The sequence below is a fragment of the Ascaphus truei genome, chromosome 4 (genome assembly GCF_040206685.1).
Source record: "Ascaphus truei isolate aAscTru1 chromosome 4, aAscTru1.hap1, whole genome shotgun sequence".
In the NCBI taxonomy this organism is placed as follows: domain Eukaryota; kingdom Metazoa; phylum Chordata; class Amphibia; order Anura; family Ascaphidae; genus Ascaphus; species Ascaphus truei.
Window position 1 is genome coordinate 402,199,858 of NC_134486.1, and position 23,369 is coordinate 402,223,226.

The window sequence follows — 23,369 nt, forward strand, 5'->3', positions numbered from 1 at the left end:
ACCCTGAGCAGCACACACTCCCACACACCCTGAGCAGCACACACTCCCGCACGCACCCTGAGCGGCACACACTCCCGCACGCACCCTGAGCGGCACACACTCCCGCACGCATGCTGAGCAGCACACACTTCCACACACCCTGAGCAGCACACACTCCCACACACCCTGAGCGGCACACACTCCCGCACGCTCCCTGAGCGGCACACACTTCCACACACCCTGAGCAGCACACACTTCCACACACCCTGAGCAGCACACACTCCCACACACCCTGAGTGGCACACACTCCCGCACGCTCCTGAGCGGCACACACTCCCGCACGCATGCTGAGCAGCACACACTTCCACACGCCCTGAGCAGCACACACTTCCACGCACCCTGAGCGGCACACACTCCCGCACGCACCCTGAGCACCACACACTCCTACACACCCTGAGCAGCACACACTCCCGCACGCACCCAGAGCGGCACACACTTCCACGCACCCTGAGCAGCACACACTTCCACGCACCCTGAGCGGCACACACTCCCGCACGCACCCTGAGCACCACACACTCCTACACACCCTGAGCGGCACACACTCCCACACCCTGAGCGGCACACACTTCCGCACACCCTGAGCAGCACACACTTCCACGCACCTTGAGCGGCACACACTTCCACACACCCTGAGCGGCACACACTTCTGCACACCCTGAGCAGCACACACTTCCACGCACCCTGAGCGGCACACACTTCCGCACACCCTGAGCAGCACACACTTCCACGCTCCTTGAGCACCACACACTCCTACACACCCTGAGCGGCACACACTCCCACACACCCTGAGCGGCACACACTTCCACGCACCCTGAGCGGCACACACTTCCGCACACCCTGAGCAGCACACACTTCCACGCACCATGAGCGGCACACACTCCCGCACGCACCCTGAGCACCACACACTTCCACGCACCCTGAGCGGCACACACTCCCGCACGCACCCTGAGCACCACACACTCCTACACACCCTGAGCGGCACACACTCCCACACACCCTGAGCGGCACACACTTCCGCACACCCTGAGCAGCACACACTTCCACGCACCTTGAGCGGCACACACTTCCACACACCCTGAGTGGCACACACTTCCGCACACCCTGAGCAGCACACACTTCCACGCACCCTGAGCGGCACACACTTCCGCACACCCTGAGCAGCACACACTTCCACGCACCTTGAGCACCACACACTCCTACACACCCTGAGTGGCACACACTCCCACACACCCTGAGCGGCACACACTTCCACGCACACTGAGCGGCACACACTTCCACGCACCCTGAGCGGCACACACTCCCGCACGCACCCTGAGCGGCACACACTCCCGCATGCACCCTGAGCAGCACACACTCCCGCACACTCCCTGAGCAGCACACACTTCCACGCACACTGAGCGGCACACACTTCCACGCACCCTGAGCGGCACACACTCCCGCACGCACCCTGAGCAGCACACACTTCCACGCACACTGAGCGGCACAAATTCCTGCACACACCGTGAGCGGCACACACTTCTGCACACCCTGTCGGCACACATTGCCGAAAGCACCCTGCATGGCACACACTCCTGCACACACCCTGAGCGGCACACACTCCCGCACACCCTGAGCGGTACACACTCCCACACGCACCCGGAGCGGCACATACTCCCGCACACCCTGAGCAGCACACACTCCCACACACCCTAAGCGGCTCACACTCCCGCACGCACCCTGAGCAGCACACACACTTGTGCACACACCCTGAGCAGCACACACTCCCACACACCCTAAGTGCTCACACTCCCGCACGCACCCTGAGCAGCACACACACTTGTGCACACACCCTGAGCAGCACACACTCCCACACACCCTGAGCGGCACACACTCCTGTACGCACCCTGAGCAGCACACACTCCCACACACCCTGAGTAGCACACACTCCCGCACGCCCTGAGTTGCACACACTTCCACACACCCTGAGTAGCACACACTCCCGCACGCACCCTGAGTAGCACACACTCCCACACACCCTGAGCGGCACACACTCCCGCATGCACCCTGAGCACCACACACTCCGAGCACCACACACTCCTACACACCCTGAGCAGCACACACTTCCACACACCCTGAGCGGCACACACTCCCGCACGCACCCTGAGCGGCACACACTCCCACACACCCTGAGTAGCACACACTTCCACACACCCTGAGCGGCACACACTTCCACACATCCTGAGCGGCACACACTCCCGCACGCACCCTGAGTAGCACACACTCCCACACACCCTGAGCGGCACACACTCCCGCATGCACCCTGAGCACCGCACACTCCTACACACTCTGAGCACCACACACTACTACACACCCTGAGCAGCACACACTTCCACACACCCTGAGCGGCACACACTCCCGCACGCACCCTGAGCAGCACACACTTCCACACACCCTGAGCGGGATACACTCCTGCACACACCGTGAGCGGCACACACTTCCGCACGCACCCTGAGCAGCACACACTTCCACGCACCCTGAGCGGCACACACTCCCGCACGCACCCTGAGCAGCACACACTTCCACACACCCTGAGCGGGATACACTCCTGCACACACCGTGAGCGGCACACACTTCCGCACGCACCCTGAGCAGCACACACTTCCACACACCCTGAGCGGCACACACTCCCGCACGCACCCTGAGCAGCACACACTTCCACACACCCTGAGCGGGATACACTCCTGCACACACCGTGAGTGGCACACACTTCCGCACACCCTATGTTACTGCGGTTTCCTCTCTTCATTAGAGCTGCCATCCCTAATCTCTAAAATCAGAGTGCCCTGTCAGTGCAATTGCCTTCCTGTCTGCCCCTGCTCACAATACTGGTACAACGTCAGCTCTGCTTCCAAATAATAGCCCCCATATCTCCAGAAGGATATACAATAATTGCAGATTGTGGAAAGACGGGCTACTAAAAAAGTGCATGTTATACAGCGTATCACTTATCAGGAGAAGATCAATACCCATACCAATTATAATGATAGAAGGGAGAGGGGGATATTATGGAAACTTTAAAATACATAACATTTTTCAACAAAGTAAAAAAGGGAAGTATATTTCAGATAAAGAGATGTGCTAGAACAAGAGGCCATGCTGAAGCTGGAGAGTGGCAGGCTAAGGGGAAATGTGAGGAATTCTTCATGCGACCAGTGGTGGATTCGTGGAATATTTATTTATTTATAAAAGGTTTTACCAGGAAGTAATACATTGAGAGTTACCTCTCGTTTTCACGTATGTCCTGGGCACAGAGTAATGATGCCAGATACATGGCTCCAAATGCATAGTTACATAACGTGAGCGGGGTTATACATTATATACAAGACATTGGATGCACAGTAATGCTGCACTTGTATTGCCAGTGATGGCGACAGCGACTTTACGTCAAAACAAATGTATTTTGGTCGCTTGGTCGCGATCACTGGAAGTCACTTCAATTTGATTTTTGCAGCAACCGCAGCGTGAAGTCAGCGTCGCGTCACTGTAGCCAGGACTATAAGCGCAGCCTAAGAGATAATATGTTATAGACGTATGTAACAGTTACAGACCAGATTAAAATGTGAGACAGCTTTAGTTTTGAAAGAACTTAGACTGGTGGCGGCTGTGAGGGTCTCCCAACAGAGGTGATAGGAACTAATAGTACTGTATACAGAAAAGGAATCCAAACATGCTTGGAATAGACATAAGGCTAAGTCCTAAAGTTGAGAGAAAGGAAGGCTCAAATAGGGCCTTAGGTTTTACAGTAGGTCGGAAAAATGGGCAGACTGAACCAAGTGGTCCGTCTCTTCCATCACATTGTATGTTCTATGATCACAGAACCTGCTCCTTTCAGCACTCCGCAGAGCAGGCGATTCTACCATGACCAGAATTCCCACCAAAGTTACTGTCACTTGGCTTGCTCAAACAATGTAGTTGTGGTCCACAGATAATAAGGCAAAGTTGTATGAATCATGTTCTAAATGGCTGCTGACAGATCTAACACAATCAGCAGGAACAACTGGCTCTCATCCGTCACTCTTATCACACGTGTAGTGGCGGTTTTGTTCAATGTTGAGGCCTGAAGATAGAGAGGTCTAAGAATACCAAGGAATCCAGTATAATGCTCCTCTCACCTGTCTGCACCGAATATAAGAGACTTCAACAATACATAAGCATTCATTGAGTTTAGTAATATCAAGGGTCTCCTTGACATTAGTCTGCTTTATGGCACTTTGTAGGAGAGCTTTTACACAAACATAAGTGAGACAGGAGTAGTTTTATATACCCGCCATGGTAAGGGAAGGTTTCTCATTTATAAAGAATGATTATTAGATAAATGCTATCATCTCTCTGTTAGCAACTGACACATATAAATGTGAAAACAATGAGAAGTCCTTAAATTGCTGCATACGATTTAGATAACTGCTTGTAGTCAAAACACAGGTAGATGAACATCACATACATTCTGATATGGAGTTTACATCCAGAATAGGTTTAATTAAAGCTGCAATTGCCCTTAAGATTATGAATTGGAAAACAAATTAACCCTTGAATGCCAGTTGGTTAAAGCAGGACATAGAAAAGGAGCCTATTTTAATTGGAACATGTCTTACTTACGCCTGCCTAGCTTGCTCAATGGGGTCGTAGTTATCAAGGTAGTTGAATCTTAGAGTGTCCGTCGGGTGCTTATCAGAGGAGCGCCACGGTGGAAGGTCATTTTTCCCTTTGCCATTTGAGTGATGAGAGAAGGAAGAGGACAGCTTCATATCCAAAACATCTTTGGCAATTGGTTGAACATCAATAACCACAAATTCATCCTTTGGCGGAGTCTAAAGGGGGAAACAGTCCTAGTATCACTAGCCACCATGAACATGAAAGCTCTGTGTTTATTCCTTCATGTGCTGCTTATGATTATGGACTTCTCCATTTAATTATGTTTGTCGCAGGAAGGCAAAAAAGTGTTTAATCCTATGACAGGGGAACTAGGAAAGCAGAACAACAAAGCAAGCTTTTAAACTTGTAACAAAAACAAGATACAATTGATACATTCTTCAATTACAGGGCCAGGTTTCTAGCAATGTTGGATTTTTTTTTTTATTATTATTAATTAATATTGACTCATTTTATTATATGTTAATGAAATCATTCAATGATACAAGAAAAGCGGTATGTATGATTATATATATTTCAATCGTAACTAGATTAGCAAACCCACTAACTATCTTGTTTATATAAAAAGGGACCAGGTACTGGTACCTTTTGTTCCATACCTCATCTGTACCTCTATCTTGCCAGTCGAGTTTGAGGCACTAGTGTCTGACTACAGATGCACAGTATTTATTTTAGTTACAGATGTGTTCAAAGCTGTAGCATTAAAAAAAAATGGAGTGATTTCACATTTGGTAACAATAGCAATATTGGAACACAATAAGATTACACAAATAAAAATACCATTGTTGTACCAACAACATTAGTTCACTGGTCTAGTTCAATACATGTTCTGCAGGCAAATCTCTTTTCCATGAAACACAGGCCAAGAAACCCAGAGTGTAAACACGTTTTTCAGGGTAAGCCATGCTAGGATATTTATTATATCTGAGCATTTGTGTGTGATCAGAAAGTACCCATTTACTTCTACGAAGGACCAACACACTATTAAAATAACACACCTTAAGACACACTTGCTTAAAGAAGCATATGAATACCACTGGATAATCCTGGACACATGATACATAAAGCTTGGCCCCCTGCAGATGCACTTACCTGAATTCCCTCCTACTGTCTCTGTACGTTCTCCCTACCTACCAATTAGATTGTAAGCTCCTCGGAGCAGGGACTCCTCTTCCTTAATGTTACTTTTATGTCTGAAGCACTTATTCCCATGACCTGTTATATATATTATTTGTTATTTATATGATTATAACGTGTATTACTACTGTGAAGCGCTATGTACATTTATGGCGCTATATAAATAAAGACATACAATACAATACAATACAACATTGCTCATCCGAAACGTGCAATCCCTCTAAAGGCAAAGTATTCTTTAAAACAGTCAGCACCCTGTTTCTATGTTTACAATCTCTACTTAAAAATTCTATTGAATTGTTAGACAGAAAATATATTTACAATGGAGGAAATTAATAGCAAGATTTTACCATCCCTGAAAAAGGTAGAAATATAGGACTATGTCTCTGTACGTAAAAATAAAGAAAGAAAAGAAGAGGAAGTCACCACAGACAGTATACAAATGTTTACTGACATGGACAATGAAAAGTTTTTTTTATTTTGTTTTTACGGACGGACAGGAAATGTGTACTTGTCAAAGTAATGTGTCACAGGTACCACTAATAAAACAGTTTGACAAACATATTTCTGTTCATGTCACCTTTCAATTAACCTTTTCTATAGTCCATTCAGGAATTTGTCATTTATTGATGTAGCACGCCACAAATATATGCTTACACGTTTTAGATTTATCTGGATTTTTTTATGATTTATTTATAACGTGCAAATATATTCCACAGTTCTAAGTGGTGAGATTTCTAATGCTGCCGGGTTACTAAAAGTCAAGCACTTTTCAGGGAATATAAATACTGTACCTTTGGTCTTGTGACGTGCAGTTCCTTTACCATCTCTATGTAGTGCCTCTTCCAAATACCCTGCTCAAATGGGGTGGGAGAAAAGCTGATGTACCAACCAAAACGCAGGCACTTTGGCATCCACAGTTGATCTAGTTCTGTTAGACTCTTCCAGTGCCAGCTCACCTATATAGACAGTAACAACAGATACATGTAAAACAACAGATCACCTACAGTAGTACAACAATAATAATTATGTTTGTGAAAGGGGAAGACCAACTCAGGACCAAAGTGAATTGGCAGTGATATGTTTTTAATGGGCTAAATCTAAGTGACTGATGCCAAATTTTAAAAAAATCAAACAAGTATTTTCTAATAATTTTTTTATACTTTAATGTTTCTAGTGTTTAAAGTTTTTTTTCAATGTATAAACTCTCCACAAATTTCAGAGGGAGCACGATCAACTCAGAAAATAAAGAAAAATACAGTGCAGACAAATATATAAAGTTGACTTTTTGAGAAATCTTGGCTCTTATATATAAAATGACATGTTTGATCTCCACCATGATCTCTTCTGTTTGTTTACCCTGAGGTACTGTACACTCCCACTAAGAAAACCATCAACACAAGAAGAAAGTACATTGCCACAGTTTTGGATGCTTTATTGAAACTTACACATTGTAAGTAGGATATCTATAAGAGCCAAGATTTCTCAAAAAGTCAACTTTATATATTTGTACGCGCTATATTTTTCTTTCTTTTCTGGGTTGATCGTGCTCCCTCTGGAATTTGTGGAGAGGTTAGGGACTTCTTAGAAAAAAAGTCCCCACCGGAGGTTGTCTGAGCATTTTCCATCACCCAAGAACTATTATATATTTTTCACATATATCACTTTATTAGTGTCAGTATAAAAGAAGATATAGATGGCACACCACTGCTTATAGCCAAAATGTAAACAAAAAATTCACTTTTGGTGCTTACCTCCTGTTGATCCCGGCGTCCCAAAGCTGGATCCTATGTGACAGTAATAAGCAAAAAAATAGAAGGAGCACACAAAAGATTTTGGTGGTGTCAAAAGACTACCAAGTGTATTAATACATCAGAGTCAGTACAGGTAACGTTTCTGGACACTAGGTCCCTTCCTCAGACCAAACACCTCGAGGTATTTGGTCTGAGGAAGGGACCTAGTGTCTAGAAACGTTACCTGTACTGACTCTGATGTATAAATACACTAGGTAGTCTTTGACACCACCAAAATCTTTTGTGTGCTCCTTCTATTTTTTTGCTTATTACTTTATTAGTGTCAGATATATTTACAAAAATTCAAGCTATTACTATATTCCCTAATTAACCTAATTGATTTTTTTTGTGGAAGCGCCGTTCAATACCACTTTTTGTTATCGAACGTTTGTTATCATTAGACTGATGGTGGAACATGAAGCTCCACAAAGTGTCACCCACTTACTCCCTTCTTGTTAGAATTGCTTCACATCACCATTAGCCATAGAGTTGAGGGTGGAAAGCAACAAATGACAGATAAATACGGAATTTCGGTGTTCGTTAGAAAGTGAAGCAAATTGTTCACGTAACGGGTGATTAAACCTGTTGCACTGCCCCTTTGGTATTATTTGTAATTTATTTTATTTAGATAAAATAGATAGCTTCACTCTCCATATTTTACCTCGCCCCTCTCTCCCGTCCCTTTTTTTTTTTTTTACATTTCTTTCCTTTCTTCTTTGTGGACTTAATAAAAAAAAATTGTTGTCTTTGAAAACTGTTTGTACAAATGACTGTTTAAATGGTTCATCTTTTATTCAAAGTAAATTGAAAATGTAAAATAAAAAGTTGTAAGAAATTAACTGTCATATGCAGTGGTCGGAGTGTGATGGTGAAAAGTTTCTGTTATACCATAAAACATGTTCAAAGGGATCGTTCTATCCTGAATTCAAGCCCAGCATCACACGTTTTGAAAGGATACCTTGACCATTGCTTTTGTTTTCATTCAAATTAACTATTCTCTATGTAGCCCTGGGTAGTTTTGGGGCTATAGGTCTGTCCTCCTCCTGGAAGTGATACCTGGTAAGGGCAGTTGCCAGGAGTAATCATGGGTTTTCCCCACACATGCAGTGCAGTGAGTCAGTGAAGGTAGTGTCATCAGGCCTTGTGTCCAATTAGAGACACAGGGGTGGAGCTTACTGGAGCTGTACATAATGCATGGCACTTCCTGATTTAGCCAGTCTGTCCCTACCGTGAGAGGGGCAAGGTTACCCGTACCAAGCTGTCAGGGCTCTGGCAAGCTTGAGGCCTCCCTCCGGGGAGTGTGGGTTAACCATACCTGCTATTCCACCAGGGAAAAGAGGAAGAGCAAGAACCACTCTTGGTGCCGTTGGCTGGAGTGTGTTCAGGGACATTCTGAGGGTGGAGACCTTCAACTGCTGTGATCTGAGACTGCTGCTGAATCAAGGAGATCAAATAAAGTACCCTGTGCTTTTATAAAATACCTCCTGCCTGAGACTGAAGTATATTGGGAGGAGGAGGAGGAGAGTTCTTTTTCAGATACTTCACCCCATACAGCTGGGGGCTGCACAAGATGAAGGCGCTGCACCCGTGAGTAGAATTTGGGCAAGACCCCAGAAGCCTGTCCTGTTTCCCCTTTACCATCATGCGGGAGACCAAGGGCCCCCTGTTACCAGCAGGTATGCACCACACAAAGCCATGTAACCAGAGTAGCATTTCCCCTAGGAGACCCTATGTGAGATTGGGTGGGGCAAACAGGGTTACATCTAAAACAGTGGCAGGCCACATGATATACCTCAAGGCCTGCATGTGCCCTCAAAAGGGACACATATTACCAGCAGTAGGGACATTACAGCCATGAGTTAGGACCTTCTCCTCACTCCCTCCAGTCAACTTCTTCATGCTGGCACACTGATTAATACTGTCCCACTCCTTGACTTACACCAGGAACTAGAGATTAGCATTGTCATTAGACAGCTGAAGGAGCAGGAAGAAGCTGCAATCCACACCTGCAACATCTCCACTCCATCTGAACTGGAGAGAGAAGAGCGGGCTGCTAGGTGGATCCGCAGTTAGGGGTAGGGATGGGCAAATTTATTTTGCAGAGTTGGATCCGCCTTGTATTGATCGGTTCCTTTGATCCGCGGATCACTCTCCAAAAGAGCAATCCGAAATCTACATTTTTTTTTTCTTTCAGAGGCAAAGAACAGTCCGTACCCGGATGAATTTTTGATGAGAAGAGAGAGAATTCGCACACGGATTCTAATAAAAATCTGTCCGGATTTTAGTCACTGGCGGATTGGAATGAATCTGCCCGGATCTTTAAGTATGCAATCCGCATGCGGATTTTAGTGTGCAGATTTTGTCAAAATGATTCCAGGAAACGGATTTCGACAGTTTCGCCCATCTCTAGTTGGGGGCTACAGGTGAAGTCCCCCGAGGGCCACATGCAGCTCACCAATGTTCTAAAAGAACAGGATCCCTTTGTACCTGTCTGTTTCACCCGCTACTCACCTGTGCACAGCGGCAAAGGCTCCGTGGGTCTAAGAAAGAAAAAATATACAAAGACAACACTCTTGGTAGCATTGTGGTGAAATCCAGGGACTCCATTGAGACTTTTTCTTGCAGCTGCTTGCTACAGAACCTCAGTTGTGCCATGGTGCATCTTTCAAAGAGGTCGCACAGGATCCTTCGCCTCTGGACATCTGACCACTTGTCATACTAAAAAAAAAAAAAAAAACCTGATTACAGTTCATATAATTAAACTAACATATCACTATTTATTTGCTTCTGAGTTTTGTGTCAAAGTTTGTGTCCTATCTGTTAGAGCCTTCTTAGTGGCATGTCAATGGTGTCACGTTTCCTCTATGGTTATCGATAAATATTGCTAATGTAATTTGAGGGGTTCTATCCTACTCCCAAGTGAATTTTTCGACATTGCCACAGTATTCTAACAATCAGTATTAATCAAGATGAGAATAAGTAGAATTTTCTCTGCTGGTGTTTTGGAGAGGAATATAAACTATTATTAATAGATAACAAGGTCAGAAACTTAAATTATAGTGAATGTCCAAAAAAATGTATCGCATTTTAGGTCTCAGTTCTCTAGAGCAGTGGTACTCAACTCCACCCCCGCCCCCCAGGTCAGGTTTTAAGAATATCCCAGCTTCAGCTGAGCCACTGATTCAGTCACCTGTGCTGAAGCTGGGATATCCTTAAAATCTGACCTGTTGTGGGGGTCTTGAGGACTGGAGTTGAGCACCTCTGCTTTAGAGAGAAGGATGGCTAGCGTCTTCTTTGACTATTTCTACTTAGTAGATTTAATCACCAATCTTTTCTATTGAAGCCGCCTGACTATGACACATCACCATCTATTGTTCAGATTTACCAGGTGGGTATGTGATACATTTAGTATACACCTTACATATCAGTTTGCTTTTCTGGACACACATGGATTTGTAATTAATTACCTCCTTTGTAAAAACAGAGATAGTGTCAATCAGCTAAGTGCTGAGGCATTATACTTTGCAAGTACAATTAGGGTCATATATCAGAGTTACGCTGGTACAGAAAAACACTACCCAATTAACCTTAAAAAAAAAGTCATTGTTTACAATTATGAAGGTAGCTTTTGCACCATTGCTGTACTAGTTCACACTAGTGAAACGTTGATACATCACCCCCACTCTGGTACAATTCTTATAAATAATGGGTTCTCTGAAAGTTTTCAAAGGCAATACAGGCAGTTCTCGGTAATCCGCTGGAATCCATTCCAGAAACCGCCGTTGGATAGCAAAACGTCGGATTGCGAATCCAACGTTAATCTGCGGCGGTGAGTGTCAGATAATCCGTTCCGACATCGGATAATGTGTTCTGCGGAATGGATTATCTGGCGTCAGATAATCCGTTCGCCAGATAATAGCAGAACGACGGATAGCGAGGACCACCTGTACTAACAAATAAAAATACCACTTGTGAGCACATTCACATGTCTAAGACAGTTCTGCAAGCCTGCCCTTCCCCATTATCACTTAGCATACACTGCTTCCACTGCAGCCAGGGATTCTGGGAAATTATATGTAAATGAGCACTCACAATGTGTCACTGTTTGCTTATTGTCTATTTTAACATGGGTCCTGTAAGAGATGTGTGCAGAGGTATGCAAATGGAGACCGTTTTAGAGTGCAATTAAACACTGTAAACACAAAACATAAAAGAAAAACCTGCTCCCCTTTGGAGAATAGCTAGACAGTACTGTATATGCCCTATCTATGGCTGGCTGGTTAAGCCAGTTCCCAGTCCCAAAAACATATCTATATATATACATATATACAACAGTCCAACAAGAAAGCCTCTTATCTGTTTCTGTTGTTGTAGGTTTTTGCAGTCCAACCGCTCCCAGGAATAACAGTTGGGTTTTTCCTCTATCAGAATAGTTGTATGCTTAGGAAAAACTCTGGTTAGTCCTCCTTCTCCTTATGTCAGCCCAATTGTGAGCTAAGGAAAATCTCTCTCCTGTTTCTCACATTAGGCTTTTCTCAGAGTCCTAATCAGCCAGGTGGAGTCTGGTTGATTGCCTGTGTGCAATTAACCAGCTTGCTGCTGGATTAAGAGGCAATTTCTCTCAAACGGTGATAAGTCCCTGTTACAGGTCCCTATAAGCTTCTACCTGCCGTATTACACATCTTTTCAACACAGCTTGGGTTAAAGAAGTACATAGCCAGTAAACCTACTCACATACCAGTGTTTCAAACATTTTGGTCTCATCAGTGTGAGGTTGATTACTGGCTTTTGCAGTGTGAAGCTGGAAGTGGCTATAACCAGACCCAAAATACATACATCTTGTATAATAAAATGTGGTATTTTTATGGGAGAGGGAGTGGCTCAGTGAGTAAAAGACACTGACTGGCACTGAGAGTTTGAAGCAGGGGAGCCTGGTTCAATTCCCGGTGTCGGCTCCTTGTGACCTTGGGCAAGTCACTTTATCTCCCTGTGGCTCAGGCATCAAAAAACATAGATTGTAAGCTCCACGGGGCAGGGACCTGTGCCTGCAAAATGTCTCTGTAAAGCGCTACGTATAACTAGCTGCGATATCCAAAAACATGCTATTATTATTATTATTATGTCATGCACTTCTACCTGTTTATTGAGGCTTTTTTTGTGTTCTCACTTATGCAGCTGTTTTTCTAACCCCTTTATTTGTTTCTTTCTGCGGGTTGCAATCTCCTTAATGCACGCAATATTTCTTGTGTTATTTCTTGTGTTATTCCGCCTTAGGCTAAGGTCCCGTTGCACGCGTCCGCACGGCTGGCTTGCTTGCCGGCGGCGCGTGCAACTCGCTGTACCGCGATCTGCGGTCTACAGGAAACTTCAGTAGTAGCGGGGGGGCGTGGCCAAACGGGTCGGGGGGGGGGAAGCGGCCATGACGTGAGGGGGCGCGGCCATGACGTGGGGGGCCGGAGCGGGAGGTGGGCGGGAGTGGGAGGATTGACAGGGAGGGGGGGCGTGGCTTGAGCGGAGGGACCCGCTACTCTTCCCCCCCCTCCCTCCACGGGCTGCCACGGGCTGCAGGTAAGTAAAAAAAACACACACACACAGGCACTCATACATACATACATACACACACACACACACACACACAGACACACAGACAGGCACACAGACAGAGATAGGCACGCACGCACTCAGGCACACACATACACACACACACACACACACACACACACACACACAGACAGAGACAGGCACTCACGCTGCTTTCACTCCACACTCCTCCCCGCTCCCCGAAGCCTCTCCTCCTCCCGCAGCCTCCCCTCCCCATTGGCTCACAGCCACACCACGTGACGCGTCGAAGCTAGGAAACACCATTCTCTTGTGTCTCCTAGCGGCTGACGCGCCACAGCGTGTAGTCAGCTGTGCAGCCAGTGGGGACCGGGATTCCCCTGCTGGTGGGGAACTCGCTACATTGCCGCCTGCGCCAACGAGCGCAGCGGGTCCCAGGCCTTAACGGGGCTAATAATGCTTGCTACATCTGAAACACTGACTGGCAATATAAATATACCCGAAGTTTCTATTTAAGTTTCTAGTGTTTGACAAGTGTGCCTGGTTGTTTTTATCTTCTCTGATAGCTCTAGCATGAAACACTGATTGTCAGCGCTCTACTAGTCTGGCAGTCTACATTGGTTTACCGGGACAGTTATAAGAGAAGGACGAGAGAGAAAAAATAGCGAAACAGACAGACAGACAGACAGGAGGTGAGATGGAAAGAGACACGAATAAAAATTGGAACCAAGAAGCAAGTTGATTGCTTTTTTTCTGAATGATAAATAGTTAGTAAGGTTAGTGGTAACTCAAAAACCTCAAAATGCATCAACTAACAGGAGAGCGCCTTTTTACACCGTATAACTATTTGGGAAAAAGTAAAAGAACACAGCCATGTAATGTCCCAAAACATATATGGGTGGCTGCTGACCAATGACATTTAAATCAAGTATTGAGCAATTTATTAAATGACAAAGGAGGCCAACGTTTCTGTCCCGCAATCGAGTCTGCAGGACTAAAACATTGGTTTCCATACATGTTTTGGACACTATATTTAAAGCATGGGCAGACCTTTAATCCATAGTACAGCACCCAGATCTATAGATAAGGGGCGATATTTAATAAGCGGTGCTATTTTCGGTGTCTTCTGGCGCCGGAAGACACCTTGTGGCACATTCTCTTTAAAAGGCCTGAAGGTGTCTTATGGAGTAGCACTGCTGAGTAAGGGCTGTTCTATAGTGTGGGCGCTTGCTGCGCCGTGCGCACGCGGCATTTATAGTTGGCTTAGGTTAGTTAGCCATTCTATAATAGGACCGTGCGCGCATGGCAGTGTGCGTGGAACCGGCCGCCACTGAAATGTATGTATATGTGTGTGTGTATGTGTGTGTGTGTATATATGTATGTGTGTGTATGTGTGTGCACAAATGCACAAATGCACAAGTGCACAAATATTTTTTTTTATCAAACATGTTTTTCTTTTCTTTTAAAAATCTTATTTAAGTAAGTGTGTGTGTGTGTGTGTGTGTGTGTGTGTGTGTGTGTGTGTGTGTGTGTGTGTGTACATACACACACACAAACACACACAGTACCTTCCCAGCATGTCGCTACAAAAAGTGTGCAGCATGTGCATGCGTGTTCGCACAGGCACGCACCCGCGCCCGCGCACAGTATATTACGAGCCTAAATATGGTGCGTCCAAGGACTGAAGGGAGCATATGTCCGGAACACCCCAAAATATAAAAGAGAAAATTCTAGTGCAATACAGCCATAACAGTGTGAAATTAAAGGATAGATCTTGGCTCTTATGAAGAACCTACTTACAAGAAGTAGGATATAAACCAGCTGTGACAGAAGACCGTCCGAGAGCTTAGGCTGAGTCCATGGTGACTGCAGCCGTGCGGAGGCGCGCTGAGCCTGAGGGAAGGCGGGTGCTTTCCCTGGCCTTAGTTCCCGCGCCGTCCGGGGGCATGTCGGGGGGCGGGCCAGTGACGTCACGGAGCTGGTTCGCCCTCATTGGGTGAACCGCTCACGTGACCAGCCCTATACTCCCGTGAGCGCTCAAACTAAAAAAAAATTAACAGCTGCGGACGCATGCACGAGCCCCTGCTAAAGCCGCTCTCATTGCGGCTGCAGGGGCTCACTGACAAGCGTCAGCGCGCCTCAGCACGGGTCAGCGCTTAGGACTCAGCCTTACTCCAACAGGTGAGTGGATCATGGTACTGTATGTCTCAGGGAGTCTCCCTGAGACATACCACGATCCACTCACCTGTTGGAGTAAGCTGTCAGATGGTCTTCTGTCACTGCTGGTTTATATCCTACTTCTTGTAAGTAGGTTCTTCGTAAGAGCCAAGATCTATCCTTTAATTTCACACTGTTATGGCTGTATTGCACTAGAATTTTCTATTTTATATTTTGGGGTGTTCCGGACATATGCTCCCTTCAATCCTTGGATGCATCTACTTGTTATAGGGAATTTGTACCATTCCCTCTGGAGGTTGAGATTTTTTGTCTGTATTCACCTTACACTTATTTTATTTAATCACTCACCATCTATCGCTTGTATTTAGTGTCTTAAGCGCCATTCTAAATCACTTGGGTTCACTTGAGCCTAAATATGGGCCACAGTGCCTACTATTATGATACACTCACCAGTTGAACAGTTTACAAAGCCATACACTGCCCTTCTACCATTTAACATTGTTTTTCTAATTTACGATATGTCAACCCAAAATCCTACCTTTGGACTGCACATCAAGAAGTATCACAGAATATACAACCCAAAAGTTTTCTGCCAACTAGAAAACAACTTTCACAATGATGTACATGAACAGAAAGTACATATTACAGGAGCAGTTCTACCAGCCTGGGTTTTTTTTTTTTTAAACCATTTTTACATAGGTAGGAAGAAGGGGTGCTAGGAGCTAAACTGTGTTAATTTCAGCTTCAGATACCCCCTTCTTCCCACCTATATAAAAAAGAGGAGCAAGGTAGAACTGCTCTTTTAAATAAAATTTACACTTTGAATATATATATATATATATATATATATATTATATATATATTTGTCAACTAAGTTTCTCCACTTGTATCCCAGGTGCTACTAAACTAACCCTAAAATGATATATTGCAGTGTCAGAAAAAATTCCAGAACAAGTTTATAGAGCAACTTCTCACTTTCTCATACTGTATTCTACGCTGTATGGGAGGGCTTCTCGTTCTCTGAACCTTTATTCTTCACTATCAACCTATCCTCATTTTTCTCACCTTAAGTGCCCTAATCTGTTTATTTAACTTCCTAGGTTATACATGTAAACCCTCCCTGCCTGGCTGCATTGGGAGTTTACATCGGATAAACTATATATGTGGCTTCCTCAGTGTGTTACCTTATCAGGGTTGTGGGTCCATGATGGAGAAAAGATGGGTGCCAGGAACTTTATAGTTATGAACAAGATGGTCTTTATTTACATCGCATGCTAGTACAATTTCTTTCCCAGGTGCATTACTGCATTCCTGGAGAGGCACATTCCTTGAACAGTTGAAGTTAAAGAAGTTAGAAGAAAATATAGGACCCTTTCAGTGTGAGATGGGCAGGCAAATTATTGGAGATAAGGAAAAAGCAGAGGTATTAAACAAATTATTTCCCTCTGTGTTTACCAGGGAATAATCAATTGCAATAGTAATGCCTCAGGAGGAAGCCACAACCTCTATATTAATGAACATTTGGTTAACTGAGGAAGAAATGGATAGGCGGCTCGATAAAATTAAAGTAAATAAGTCACCTGGCCCCGATGGCATACATCCAAGAGTTCCCAAGGAGTTAAGCTCAGTAATAGCCAAACGATTACATTTAATATTCAAGGACTCCATTTCCACAGGCTCAGTACCACAAGGTTGGCGTAAAGCAGACGTGGTGCCTACATTTAAAAAGGGAGCTAGATCACAACCGGGGAATTACAGACCTGTAAGCCTGACATCAATAGTGGGGAAACTACTTGAAGGTTTAGTACAGGATAATATTCAGGAATACCTAATAGAAAACAAAATTATTAGCAATGGTCAGCATGGATTTATGAAGCATAGGTCGTGCCAAACTAACCTTATTAGTTTCTTTGAGGAGGTAAGTAGGAATTTAGACGAGGGTAATGCAGTTGATGTGGTCTATTAGATTTTGCAAAAGCTTTTGATACAGTTCCACCCAAGAGGCTAGTGTACAAAATAAAGCAAATTGGACTCGGTACAAATATTTGCACCTGGATTTAAAACTGGTTGAAGGAAAGAACAACGGAGAGCTGTAATAAATGGTACTTTTTCAGGTTGGGCTAAAGTTGTGAGTGGAGTACCTCAAGTATCGGTACTGGGACCCCTGCATTTTAACTTGTTTATTAATTACCTTGAGGTTGGCATCGAGAGCCAAGTTTCCGTCTTTGCTGATGACACAAAATTGTGTAAGGTAGTAGAATCAGAGCAGGAAGTCATTTCTCTCCAGAAGGATTTGGATAGACTGGAAACTTGGGCAGGCAAATGGCAGATGAGGTTTAATACAGATAAATGTACTGTTATGCATTTGGAAAACAAGAATAAAGAGGCACCTTACAAATTAAATTGGGACAAATTAGGAGGATCCTTGATGGAGAAGGATTTAGGAGTGCTTGTAAACAGCAGGCTTAGCTATAATGCCCAAAGTCATGCAGTAGCTGCAAAGCCAAAGATCTTATCTTGCATTAAACAGGCAATGAATGGAAGGGAAGTAAACATAATGACGCCCCTTAATAAAGCATTAGTAAGACCACACCTTGAATATGGAATACTATTTTGGGCACCACTCCATAGAAAAGACATTATGAAACTAGAGAAAGTGCAGAGAAGAGCCACCATGTTAAAAAAGGGGATGGATAATCCGACGTATGAGGAGAGGCTAGCTAAATTAGATTTGTTTACATTAGAAAATAGGCGTCTAAGAGGGGATATGATAATTATATACAAATATATTCAGGGACAATACAAGGAGCTTCCAAAATAATTATTCATCACAAGGGCAGTACAAATGACACGGGGTCATCCCTTAAGGTTGGAGGAAAGGAGATTTCACCAGCAACAAAGGAAAGGGTTCTTTACAGTGATGGCAGATTAAATGGATTTTTTCAAAAAACGGTTGGGCATCTTTTTAGAAAGGAAAGGTATACAGGGATATACCAAATAAGTAAACATGGGAAGGATGTTGATCCAGAAAGTAATCCGATTGCCAATTCTTGGAGTCAGGAAGGAATTTAGTTTTTCCTTATGAGATATCATTAGATGACATTTCACTGGGTTTTTTTTTTTTTTGCCTTCCTTTGGATCAATATACTGTAAATACAAATATAGGATAAAGTGTCTGTCGTCTAAATTTTGCATAGGTTGAACTTGATGGATGTATGTCTTTTTTCAACCTCATCTACTATATAACTATGTAACTATGTATGTATTGGCTTAGACATACAAGATAGCTTTTTTTCTCTTGTAACTTACCTTCATTATACTTTCTGGGTCCCTGCTTGGGCTACCCTGCTATCTCTTTGGTCAACCAGACCTTAGTTCTCTAACTTACTGACCATCCTTGTAGTAGTGCTTAAGTGCTAGGATGGCAGAAGGAGTCACTTTCTCTTGGGGCTCACCTTATACTCCCCTGGGATGCTCACAACAGGAGGGCATCCTCGGACACAAGTCACTATTCTTTTCTCTTTGCTAAGGAGATCTGGATCTCTTCTGCCCTGCTCATCCCATATGCATGCTTCAGTGCTGGGGTGGCAGGGGTAAATCCTTTTAAGGGTGCTTCACCCATTATTCCCCGAGTATACTCACCTCAGCAATGAATCAAGAGTTCCATGTTACGGCTTCTCCATGCCAGTCCCAGGGCTACTATTTGGGTAACCCCTAGGGGACACAGGCAGGGCCAGCGTGATGCTGGTGCCGTCAATGCCACTATTTCGAGCCCCACGGTTACAGAGGCCCTGCGCTCTCCCCCACGTCAATTAAACTGATTGTTGGTGGATCACAATCTTTGTAACTATTACCTTCTCCGGCAGCATATTCTGGTATCTCCTCCTGCATTGTCCCGTCATCATGGCTCGGTAACGTCCAATGGCGTCACGTTGCCACGACAATGGGACATCACGTGATGTCGCAACACCATGCGGCATCACGTTGCCATGACAATGGGACGCTTCATGGCACCGTGACGTCACCCAATTGGATGTTCTGGCGCCATTATGACAGGACCATGCATGGGGAGATGCTGGGAAGAGGAGATGCCGCCAGATGATGCCACTGGAGAAGGTAAGACCCATGGCCTTGCACATGTCCCTGCACCTAGCCCCGCAAAACATCCCAGCCTGCCCTGGACACAGGCCTCCCCTCTGGGAGCCTGTACGGCTCTGCACTGTTTCTCTTATTCTAAGGAGCCTACAGTAACTTCCAAGGGCACCTCCCAATCTGTAAAACAAAGGTAATGCCCACTCTATACTACTTATTTACATTTCAATATACAGGTGAGACCCCTCCACTGTATCTCCTCCTGGGATCTGAGGGTGGAGTTCTTCTCTCCTTCTATTTATACCCTATCTCCCACTCCATGTCTCTAGGCCTCTGCTGAGTCACCCTAGACCGGGTGACCCACCCAGCATATTCCAGAAGCTGGGTGTGGACAGGCCCCTGCCTGATCACTTTGCAACATACTTTCTGAGGGGGCAGGTGTTCAATATCTAACTCCTTCAAACCCTTTAACCCCTTACACTCATATTGTAATCCCAAAGGGGGTTAAATACACTCAAATATAGAAAGCCTTTCTGTATTTGTTGAAAAAAAAATTGTGCATATATTAATGATCACGCGACACGGCTTAGACAGTGGAAAGCAACAGAAACTGAAAACGGGGATAGTGAAAAGATAAGCAATGTAAAAGAAATCCACCTATGATGTATCAGTGACATACAAAGAGTTTAGTGCTCATGTACAAAGCATAGAAACTACTCCCCTGTAATGTAACTACACCTATGTCCACTTCATCTAATAGACTTGGAAACCACAGTCTGAATAGGTTTACTCAACAAATGTTTGCTCGTCTTGATTAAGCTGCAGGAAAGCAATCAATTTGGGAAACTTTTACACTTTACCTCTGTGTTAGCAGAACTTTAAAGAATTTTCAAAGAATCATTATAGAATGAGTAGATCTCAAAGCCGTAAGTTAAACAATGTTCAAGTTTAAAACACAAAAGAGGTTCTAGGGGAGTCATTTAGTAATGTTATTAGTTTTTTCTTGTTAATTGTTTTCCGAGTTTGCCCTGGCCATAGGAAGACTGGATTTGCCATCCTGATGGCTTATGAAGTAATGTGAGAAGTTTGCTCTGCTTTTTAGACCAGCTCACACCTGGTGGTAAAAAGTACCCAACTGATATCTTAAGCAAAATATTGCCTTGTATTTTCTAAAAATTGCTCTTAATTGTTGTGTTGAAAGGGGGCCCCCAAATTGGCATAAAACACACTCTTTTGGTTCATTTGGCAGGTCTTCTAAAAGCTCATGGTGAAGATCACAAGATCTGGTCTAAAACATTATGGGAAAACCTTTAGGAAACCGCTTAGGGAAAATGCCAGAAAAATCTCAATGTGGGATTGTTTCATCAAAGTTGGGAAAACATGGACGATATTAGAGCAAAATACAGCGCCAGATTTAGCAACAATGTTTTAAAATAAATTAAAGCAATAGAATATTTTCCTTTGAATAATCTGGTAACGTTTTTTTCTGCACCTGCCTCACCCCAGTTCCATCACCAGGAACTTTGAAAAATATTTAGACATTGTTGACTTTGATAAATAGGGCATCATTCTAGTAGGTTTGATAACTTTGTGCCATCTGAAACGGTTTCTAAATAAACAAATTTATTGTGCCACACTAAAGTGGCATTAAGTGTGGCACAATAAATTTGTTTATTTAGAAATCCGTGGAGCGCTGGATCCCCTTTTTTCCTAAGTGTACTTTGGATTTTGCCTGGCAGGTACTTCCTTGAACCAGCAGCACCGGTAAACTGTATATGTTTTATCTTATTTGTGGAGTGCAGCCTTAACCCTCTTTACATTATCTCAAACGGTTTGGAATGTTCCCGCCGAATGGTTTGTCATTTGTGTTATCACTGTATTCTGAAAGTGTATTTTTAAATTTGAATACTAGTGTACGGGAGCAGTGGGACTCCGGAGCTCAACCGCTTTAATTTCAGGTCCAGGGACCCCCTACTTCCCGAGATACAGGCCCCCGGTATCAGGTGCCGGTATCGCCTATGCGTTTAAATGTCCTGGTCACGTGACGCTGGAGATTTAAACATTTCATGGGGATACCGGCACCCCATAACGGGGAATGCAACTGTGGAAGCAGGGGGGCCCTGAACCTGAAATCAATGCGGTTCAGCTCCGGACACCCCCCTGCTCCCGTACACTAGTATTCAAATTAAAACAAAAATAGCTTCCTTAGCGGTTAGCCGCTAAGGCAACGAAGGGGTTAAACCTGAATAGCCTGTTTATTGGGGGCAGAGGGGGTGGATTAAGGGGGTAGCTGCCCAAGGGTGGGTGGTTAGGCCTGCCGGGAAAGTAGCAGGAGGAGTTAACCAATGAAATGCATTGGGACAACAGGCAACATTCTGCATTTACACAACTTATGTCTGTAAATAGTTCCTTTGAGGATACTATAGCAGATTATCGGAACACTTCACTTATTAATACTGTTTGCTTGATACAAAGATTCCAAAATAAATATATTTTCTTGGGAAAAGCAACAGAAAATGCAATGAAAAAAACTGTCCCACAACTGGACTCAAAATACTATCTAATACTATCCTAGGCCCTGTTACTAATTTCAAATATTTGGGCATATGGTTTGACTCCCATTTAACATTTGGGTTGCACATTGAAACACTGACATCCAAAACCTATGCCTAGACTGATGGGACATAGTATATGGCACGGCCCCCCAAACTCACCGTATCAAACTTAATACCCTCTACAACTGAATATGCCGCATTGTCCTATAATGCAACTACAACACACATCACTGCGAAATGCTCAAAGAACTAGATTGGTCATCACTTGAGTCTAGGCGCAAAGTTCACCTTTCCTGTCTTGCCTTCAAATACTTTCTGGGCAAGCTACCCATCTATCTGAACAAGCTCCTCACTCCTACCACATGCAGCACTTATCACCTGAGATCTGACTCCAAAAGACTGTTCATGGTGCCAAGGTTCAGCAAAGTATCCGGCCGCTCTTCCTTCTCTTACCGTGCACCCAGGGTTGCCACCTACTACTCTAGAAAAATGTAAAAAAAAAAAAATCTCTGACCTGCTGCGGCGGCGTCTCCCGGCAATTTCCTGCAACTCCTCCTCCAAGTCCTATGAACGTGGCTGTGCGGCGTCAAATGACGCCACATTGCCATGACAACGGGACGCAATGTGACATCATGCGTGCACCGCACAACTGGAACAATCTACCGGAGACCCTCACAGCCGCCACCAGTCTAAGTTCTTTCAAAACTAAAGCTGTCTGACATTTTAATCTGGTCTGTAACTGTTACATACGCCTATAATATATATTATCTCTTACAGTGCATGCAATGTCTTGTATATAATGTATAACCCTGCTCACTTAATGTAACTGTGTGTTTGTAACCATGTATCTGTCATCATAACTCTGTGCCCAGGACATGCTTGGAAACGAGAGATAACTCTCAATGTATTACTTCCTGGTAAAACATTTGATAAATAAATAAAATAAAACTGTCTAAAAATGAGTGTAAAATGTAGCACTAAACATGGTCCAGTTTTTTTTACCGGGGAAATCTGGTTATATGACCCCTATAGATGTAGATGGTGTCTTATGGCATAGCACTGCGTAGTAAATATGAGCCCTAACAAGATAATTTGCAAAGAAATACATCTATTTTCTTTCTTTCATCGTGATTTCTCTTTCTTTCTTCATTCCTTCCTTAAATTCCCTTTCGTATCTTCCCACCTTTTTCTTTCTTTCCTTCTCACTTTATTGTATTGGCAGAGGAGATTTTAGAGCAAAACTTCTGAAAGGGAAAGGATAGTATTTGTATGCATTGACTAAATCACAGGAGGATTAAGGGACTTAGTATAATGCCCTTTAAACTCT

The 23,369-nt window shown here is 44.3% G+C and overlaps 1 protein-coding gene across 3 annotated transcripts in view; it reads right to left on the reverse strand.

Moving 5' to 3' along the window:
- The window catches only part of FBXO16 (F-box protein 16), a 75,680-nt gene that overhangs the window by 40,227 nt on the left and 12,084 nt on the right, over window positions 1-23,369 (reverse strand). For all 3 annotated transcript variants that reach the window (XM_075598666.1, XM_075598664.1, XM_075598665.1), the window contains exons 4-6: window positions 10,170-10,376; window positions 6,660-6,824; window positions 4,675-4,886 (exon numbers count right to left, since the gene is read on the reverse strand). In XM_075598666.1, coding sequence (XP_075454781.1) covers window positions 4,675-4,886; window positions 6,660-6,824; window positions 10,170-10,376 — 584 coding nt within the window. The remainder of the gene's footprint in view (window positions 1-4,674; window positions 4,887-6,659; window positions 6,825-10,169; window positions 10,377-23,369) is intronic.